This window comes from Schistocerca americana, chromosome 2 (assembly GCF_021461395.2).
Source record: "Schistocerca americana isolate TAMUIC-IGC-003095 chromosome 2, iqSchAmer2.1, whole genome shotgun sequence".
NCBI lineage: Eukaryota > Metazoa > Arthropoda > Insecta > Orthoptera > Acrididae > Schistocerca > Schistocerca americana.
Genome location: NC_060120.1, coordinates 844,494,213 through 844,503,366, shown reverse-complemented (window position 1 = coordinate 844,503,366; position 9,154 = coordinate 844,494,213). Strand labels below are relative to the sequence as shown.

Here is a 9,154-nt window from a genome sequence, read left to right as displayed (position 1 = left end):
ATACTCAGTAATTGTTGAATTTGGTGTTCATCAAAACTTTAAGGTGTTATATTATTGTCAAAGTTGTCGTACCTGTCAGGATAACACTTCCCTACTTTAAATTATCATGACATTCTTATTTGGGTTTTCGGCTTTCTTAGTTATCGAGAGCAGCTACTTTGTCGATAGAGGAAAGCGACATAACGATGCGTAGCAGAATTCGCAATGTTCAACCGTTCTGTCAGGCAGCGGTACCAATGGCCTTCGCGCCTGGCGAGCGGCGCTGCGCGGTCACGTGACGTTGGCGGCGTAGTCTGCTGTGGAGTGGGGGTGGGAGGAGGGCGGGAGTGCGTTACGCCCGCGCTCCGTCCTCAGCACTATAAATGTCATCCGTCGATGCTAGCGGAGACACTCAGCACCAGACAGCAGCAGCAGTAGACAGCAGGATCAGACATGGGCATCGAGAAGTACGCTGGCCGCGTTGCCCTGGTTACTGGCGCCAGTTCCGGCATGGGCGCCGCTATCGCTCAGGAACTGCTGAAGAACGGCATCCACGTGGTCGGCCTCGCCAGGAGGGTGGAACTGATCAAGGTCAGTCTGTGGAACACTCCTAACTAGATTTGGGCCCTTCCTGAAGAATACAAGACACTTTGCAACAATTCCTTTCGGAAGGCACTCTCTTATATCTTTACGCAGGAGGGGCTATTCACTATATAAACAATTTCCGTATATTGCCACGATAAATTCGTAGCTAATCCATTAGCTTTCCAGCAAGATATGCTATAGTTCAGCCGGTCGTGGTGGTCTAGCGGTTCTAGGTGCTCAGTCCGGAACCGCGCGACCGCTACGGTCGCAGGTTCGAATCCTGCCTCGGGCATGGATGTGTGTGATGTCCTTAGGTAGGTTTAAGTAGTTCTAAGTTCTAGGGGACTGATGACCTCAGATGTTAAGTCCCATAGTGCTTCGAGCCATTTTGCTATAGTTCATCATTTTCGAGAAATGTATAGCAAACTTTTTACACATAGTCGACAGTAATAGACGATCACCCACCGCAAGATTTATAATATCTACAAAATTGTCAACGCTTTCGTGGCCATCTGTTGACAAACTGCTTGTTGGCTTCTGTTTTGGGTCCGTCAGCCGACGTTTATTTGATGTTTTTTCTGACGTTTCGCCTGCACGAATGTCTGGCATTGTCAAAGCTTCACCCTCCATTGCTGGTGGTGGACTGGGGTCGAGCTCGCCGCATCAGATTATATGTACTTGGCCCGCCAACGTCCAAGGGTTTCTTCGTGGTCATTTCCAGTGCGGTTCTCCTCTTGCTACCTGCAACTGTCGATTGATGCGGTACGGGAGTTCAGGATCCGTTCAATTTGAGGCTTTCCTCTTTCTTCTTGAAGTTATTCTCATGTTTTTGTATTTCTGTAGCTTCTCTGAAGAAGTGGATTTGATAGAGTTTCTCTACAGCCAGAACTTCCGTGTCGGCGAATTTTACCATGTGGTCGGCCTCACACAGTGCGTGCTCTGCCACGGCTGATTTCTCCACCTGCCCCATCCTGCAGTGCCGCTTATGTTGTGTGATCCTAGTGCTGACATGCTGCATGTGACAATTTTCTAATTCCCCCAGAGAGGCACAATTAATGTTTATATGATCACTACAGTAAGTTAGTGTGAGGAAGGCTCCACTAATGAATTTCAGAATGCACTCTTTCACAATTCCATTGTAGAAGATATTGTTCATCTACATCTACATCTATATGGATACTCTGTAAATCACATTTAATTGCCTGGCAGAGGGTTCATCGAACCACCTTCACATTATTCTAATCTCGTATAGCGCGCGGAAAGAATGAACACCTATATCTTCCCGTACGAGCTCTGATTTCCCTTATTTTATCGTGGCGATTGTTCCTCCCTATGTAGGTCGGTGTCAGCAAAGTATTTTCGCATTCGGAGGAGAAAGTTGGTGATTGGAATTTCGTGAGAAGATACCGTCGCAACGAAAAACGCCTTTCTTTTAATGATGTCCAGCCCAAATCCTGCATCATTTCTGTGACACTCTCTTCTATATTTCGTGATAATACAAAATGTGCTGCCTTTCTTCGAAATTTTTCGGTGTATTCCGTCTCTACTATCTGGTAAGGATCCCACACCGTCCAGCAGTATTCTGAAAGAGGACGGACAAGCGTAGTGTAGGCAGTCTCCTATAGTAGGTCTGTTACATTTTCTAAGTGTCCTGCCGATGACACGCAGTCTTTGGTTAGCCTTCCCCACAATATTTTCTGTGTGTTCCTTCCAATTTAAGTTGTTCGTAATTGTAATACCTAGGTATTTAGTTGAATTTACGGTTTTTAGGTTAGACCGATTTATCGTGTAACCGAAGTTTAACGAGTTCCTCATGTGGATGACCTCACACTTTTCGTTATTTAGGGTCAACTGCCACTTTTCGCACCATTCAGATATCTTTTCTAAATCGTTTTGCAGTTTGTTTTGATTTTCTGATGACTTTAATAGTCAATAAACGACAGCGTCATCTGCAAACAATCGAAGACGGCTGCTCAGATTGTCTCCCAAATCGTTTTATATAGATAAGGAACAGCCAAGGCCCTATTACACTACCTTGGGGAACGCCAGAAATCACTTCCGTTTTACTCTATGACTTTCCGTCAATTACTACGAACTGTGACCTCGCTGACAGCAAATCACAAATCCAGTCACATACCTGAGACGATATTCCATAAGCACGCAATTCACTACGAGCCGCTTGTGTGGTATAGTGTCAAAAGCCTTCCGAAAATCCGAAAGTACGAAATCGATCTGAAATCCCTTGTCAATAGCACTGACAACCCAGTCATGTACACACGCTTTATCACGATACATCCGTATTTATTTCTTTAGATTGCGGCAAGAGAATCGACAGTTCATCATTCCTGAGACATGTATGGCAAATACGAACACACTGTCCTCGGCATAGAATGATCAGCAAATCTCGCCTGTGTCGTCATGTTGCATCTGTCTATTGTTCTAGTTCCTCGACAGATGCCCATTTACCTAAATGTTTGTATTAACATTACCTGACGTTGTTCGCAAGAAAAGAAATAAAATAGAACTAAAATTTTTGTCTGCTGCGTAGTTAAAGAAAATGAACTAAAGCTGTTATAAAGCCACTATAACATTTAATTAAATTTCTTGTAATTAACGTTGTTAGTTTTCATCTAGAAGCAAGATTACAGAAACTGCTTGAATACACCCACCCTTCAGCAAGCAACTTAAAATTACCTGAGGGAGTGACATGGCGGCCTCTAATTCACTGTTCTTGAGCCTCCAAAATGTACACCAAATCCTTAAAAATCAGGCTACCGACCTTAAGGAGCAGATATTCGGCTCTTGTAATCGATTTCGATTCTTTTTATGGGTCACCACATTCCTTCTCAAGCCCACCCTAAACGTATTACCATAATCACAGTGTTCTTTTCAGATAAATAATCATGTGTGACGTGCCATAGTCATGGTGGAACACACACACACACACACACACACACACACACACACACACACACACTAAAACTACATCTCGCACACTCGCCTCCATGGTCGTAAATTTGTGTATATTTCACCTTATTATAGAGCTATTATTCTCCTTTTCACCGTATCACATTTTGGGGATTCAGTCCCTTGTCACCTTCCATGATCAGGACTGCTGGACTTGTTTCCCAGGATATTTTCAATGTGCTGTTCACCGATCGCGGAATATAATTCGTCCCTGGACAGAGGACTCATTTTTTGGGAAATTTCTTCGTGGTATCATTTATTTACTGCTTTCCATATCCAAGACGGTATTAAATTGCAACTGTTTCATTAAGTTCCGTAAGTGTTATGTCTAAGTACTCTTCCAAGGCTCATTTCAATGCTACAGAAAATATACATAGCTTCATTACAAAAAGTAGTCGCTGTTAGAATTCGGCAGCTGTAAACGTTGAAACGTCTGTTACAAATTCGGCCCATTATTAGTATGAAATCCACTATTTTTTCGAACGCAATTTTAAATTTCTGTTTAGAAGCTTTCACTTTTGCAGCTTCCAGAGCATTAATTTTTTTCCAGTGCGATGCACTTCATTAACTGTACCAGTTAACAGGCTGGTCGATGTCTCCAAGTTTTTGATAGCGTGAAGCAAAAAACTGAAATTTTCAGTTATGTGAGACAGTTCATCTTTTCGTGTACTGTCATTGAGCAAGTTCTGAGGAATTTTAGTTGAAGAAGAGTCATCATTATTTAATTCGCAAATTACCGATTTAAAATTTTCAAAATTGTTTGCATAATACACTGCTGCTTCCAACCAAGTCCCCCAACCAGGAACTATGGGTGTAGGTGAAAGTGCAAGATGTGGATTTTTGGCTCTGAACAAATCAATTCTTGAGAGCGCTTTGACAGTTACCTTTTTGCCATTTGAGACCAATTTGCCCACTTTAGGATACAATGTACATATCTGCTCACATACTGTGTGTAAACCAAGTACTATACAAGTTGCGTATATCATGTGAAGTTACGTGTATCATATGTGGGAAGCTTACAGAGAGGCATTCGGCTGCCTTCTCCATATATGGAGCAGCATCCGTAAGTAAGAGTAGAACCCTATTAAATTTCACCCCATTCGGCCACAACTACTGCAAAGTTTCGTTGAGTAAGCGAGCCATTGTTAAATGATTCGATGCTGATATTTCTTTATATATCGATAGAAAACAAAGCTTGGAAACTATTTCATCATTTTCTAGCACACCTCGCGCAACATTTCCCACTTTGCTACCTCTACAGTCAGATGATTCGTGAAAGCTTACCCATTTTTTTTTAAAATTTTCACCTTCTGTTCTGATCTTTCTTAGCGTTTATTCGTGACAGGCAGGCACATACAATTTTCTTAATGTTGATTCTTCTGGTGTTTCAAAATTTGTGTATTTCGTAAGAAAATTTCTGAGCGCTGGACTTCTCAATTTACATAAAGAAATATCACACGAAAGAAAAGTGGTGCATATATCTGCGCAATATTCGGAACTTTTTGAAACTAGAGTGTGTGAATAGGAAGCTGCTTCACCTAAAAAAAGCTTGGCTAGAAGTTGTACGTGAAAGGATTGTTCTTTGTTTAATACCTGCTAAATACTGTAGTACTTGAGATCGCTGGTCTGCGTTTACTGAGTTCCCACATTTCTGACGGAACAGAATTCTCCCACTGCTTGTAAAGATTCAGCAACATATAGTTGCAAAGGAGAGCGAACATTTGACTTTACTTTCGACATTATACCGTCAGTCACTTTACTTTAAGATACCATACTTGCGTACTGTATAAACGCTTTGCTTTAAACAAAACAAGAGAAACGAAGAAGACTGTTGAGTACATTGCGTCAGCCATTCACATCATAAACAAGAATTCCCCTTTCATACAGCCGGTCAGCACGTGTAATAGAGGTCACTTAAAACACAACACGTTTACGAATGAGGTTCGTTCAGACTGCGTTGTCGTAATACACTGACGGAAAAAAAAAATCGCAACGTCAGGAAGGAGTTGTGCGACATGAACTAAAATTGGTATGCGTGGTCCTACATCTGAAAGATTATGTCTCTTCAAATTTCAAACCAGACGCATAAGAAGGCGCTAATGGCGCCACTATGGGGATACGTATCAGGTTTACTTCAAATATACGCTGTAACGGTCGTGAGCTTTAGTTATGTTTGAGACTGGACATGGTGAGTTGATGTTAGTCGAGAATGCCTTTAAGGCGACGAAGACGCCACTCTCAACACCTCACCGAGTTTGAACGAGGTGGTGTAACAGGGCTACGAGAAGCTCCATGTTCCTTCTACGATATTATAGAAAGCTTGGAAGGGAAGTAGTCACTGTACATGATTGCTGGCAGGGGCATCACGAGAATTTGGGGCGCAAGATGCAGGATTGAGGACTGCCACGTGGATTTACCGAGAGGGAAGACCATAGTGTTCGGCGTATGGCTGTGGCGCATCGTCCTGTGCCTCCGGCAGCAATTTGAGCAGCAGCTAGCACCACAGTGGCAACGAACTGTTACAAAACAGTTACTCCACCGTCAACTCAGAGCCAGACTGCCTGTAGCGTGCACTGGACTGACCCCAAACCACCGCCGTCTGCGACATCAGTGGTGTCAAGCGAGAGCTCATTACAGGTCAGGGTCTGAGGTGTGTTGTGCTTTCTGATGAAAGCTGGTTCTGCCTAGATGCCACTGATGGCCATGTGTTGGTTAGGAGGAGTCCAGTTGAGAGCCTGCAACTAACCCGCGCGCTAGACACACTGGACCTACACCTGGAGTTATGGGTTTGAGATGCGATTCTGTACGACAGCAGGAACACTCTGACGATTATCCCACGCACCCTGACTTCAAATATGTACGTCAATCTGATGAATCAACCTGTTGTCCTACTATTTATGAACAGCATTGCAAGAAGTGTTTTCCAACATGATACCGCTCGCCCACATTTAACTGTTGTAACCGTACATGCTCTAAGAGTGTCGACCTGTTGCCTTGACCTGCTCGATCACCAGATCTGTCTCCAATCGAGCCCATATGGGACACCATCAGACGACAAATCCAGCGTCATCCACAACCGACACTAACCGTCCCTGTAATAACTGACAAAGTGCAACAGGCATGGAACTCGATCCCACAAAGTGGCATCCGGCACCTGTACGACGCAATGCATTCACATTTTGTATGCTTGCAAGAAAATGGTTCAAATGGCTCTGAGCACTATGCGACTTAACTTCTGAGCTCATCAGTCGCCTAGAACTTAGGACTAATTAAACCTAACCGACCTAAGGACATCGCACACATCCATGCCCGAGGTAGGATTCGAACCTGCGACCGTAGCGGTCTCGCGGTTCCAGACTGTAGCGCCTAGAACCGCGCGGCCACTTCGGCCGGCTGTATGCTTGCATTCAACGTTCTGGCGGTTAGACCGATTATTAATGTACCAGCATTTGTCATTTGCAATGGCGTATTTCGCTCTTACATTAATCTGTTATCTTGCAATGTTAGTAACTTATGTTGCCTCGACAAATTTATCCACGAAACTTCATTACGCTACATTAATTGTTTTTTGGTGTTGCGGCTTTTACCGTCAGAGGACTGCAAAGTGTTGTTACAGTATCAGCAGTCCCTATTAAGCAGACACAACAACGAACATCGGACGAGAATGGAGACGCGCTGCCAGGATCGTAACAGGTCGATCTGGTCGACGCAGAAGATTAGCAGAAAATCCGATGCAGCTTAAATGGGTAATCCGTTGAAAAATTACGACTAGTTCTCGCGAAATTCTGTTAGATAAATTTAGAGAAACTATATTTGAAGAATGCAGTTCGACCATTATAAGGTCATTGTGGTATGTGTCGCGAAGGGATCACGAAAATAAGACAGTGATTATCTTGTGAATGCTGCGGTTCTGCTTTTTTTCACTGATGTCAGTAAAATTGGAGAGAAATTCCGCCTTATGCCAGATACAGTTTTGTAGTTTTGTTTTCACCCATACATGTTTCAGCACTTTTTGTGCTGCCTTCAGTGAACTTGTTTGTTTATTTCTTTCTGCAAAACTGTTGTATTTTAGCTTCTGGAGAAACGGAACCAGCAACACAATAGAGAACAGATTTGGAAGAAATACCACCAACACTGAGAAATACAGCCAGTCTGGTATATTTCGACTAACATGCAACTGCTGTCAATCTGTATATGTGGGTCAAACATGCAGGAATTTTAGAATCATGTATACAGAACACCTCATAACAGTGAAAAATACTAGTTCACACTTAACATTTGCAGATCGCCTAATAGCACAGATTCACGACGCAAGAAACATGGAGACTGATTTAAAATATCCTAAAACTAGTATTAGCCTATACCAAAAATTAACAATAAAAACAAATTATCACACTCAACAATCAATAGTCCAATGAAGAAAAGTACTAAGCGTAGACATCACTGTGCAACAAAAAACCCTCTTTGCCACAATAAAATAACTTCATAAACAACCCCCATCCAATAAGTGCATGTTATCACCCTATAAAATCCAATTATCCTCAACCCATACTCCACACCATTCACGCTGCCTGCCCATCCCTAACTCCCTCGCTCCCTATCTCTCTGTCATTGACACACAAACACACACACACACACACACACACACACACACACACACACACACACACGATCTAAACACCACAGACGTCAACAACACTTCAAATCCACGTGCCATATTCCAAACGAACATGCCACGAGGCAAAAGAACACCAAACGGTCATAATAACAAGTAATGGCGGCGGAAACTCTAAGCGTGGAGAATAAATATTAGAAAGTGCATGTGTAACGATCATACCGAAAGAAATAAGCATGTTACGTCGACACAAACAAAGGAAAAACACTAAAACATCTAAAACTCTTAAATAACAAGGTAATAAGCCGATATGCAGGGTGGTCCATTGATAGTGACCGGGCCAACTATCTCACGAAATAAGCACCAAACGAAAAAACTGCAAAGAATGAAACTCATCTAGCTTGAAGGGGGAAACCAGATGGCGCTATGGTTGGTCCGCTAGATGGCGCTGCCATTGGTCAAACGGATATGAACCGCGTTTTTTAAAATAGGAACTTCCATTTTTTATTACATATTCGTGTAGTACGTAAAGAAATATGAATGTTTTAGTTGGACCACTTTGTTCGGTTTGTGATAGATGGCGCTGTAATAGTCACAAACGTATAAGTACGTGGTATCACGTAACATTCCGCCAGTGCGGACGGTATTTGCTTCGTAATGCATTACCCGCGTTAAAATGGACCGTTTACCAACTGCGGAAAAGGTCGATATCGTGTTGATGCATGGCTATTGTGATCAAAATGCCCAACGGGCGTGTGCTATGTGTACTGCTCGGTATCCTGGACGACATCATCCAAGTGTCCGGACCATTCGCCGGATAGTTACGTTATTTAAGGAAACAGGAAGTGTTCAGTCACATGTGAAACGTCAACCACGACCTGCAACAGATAATGATGCCCAAGTAGGTGTTTTAGCTGCTGTCGCGGCTAATCCGCACATAAGTAGCAGACAAATTGCGCGAGAATCGGGAATCTCAAAAAAGTCGGTGTTGAGAATGCTACATCAACA

At 42.9% G+C, this 9,154-nt stretch overlaps 2 protein-coding genes across 2 annotated transcripts in view; both read left to right on the top strand.

The window, feature by feature from the left end:
- Positions 1-351: 351 nt before the first annotated feature.
- Positions 352-9,154, top strand: part of LOC124595640 (dehydrogenase/reductase SDR family member 11-like) — a 47,783-nt gene continuing 38,980 nt past the window's right edge. The window contains exon 1 of the mRNA XM_047134472.1: positions 352-570. The gene's annotated coding sequence lies outside the window, so the exon portion shown is untranslated. The remainder of the gene's footprint in view (positions 571-9,154) is intronic.
- LOC124594482 (farnesol dehydrogenase-like) overlaps positions 433-9,154 on the top strand; it is a 34,951-nt gene continuing 26,229 nt past the window's right edge. The window contains exon 1 of the mRNA XM_047132858.1: positions 433-570. Coding sequence (XP_046988814.1) covers positions 433-570 — 138 coding nt within the window. The remainder of the gene's footprint in view (positions 571-9,154) is intronic.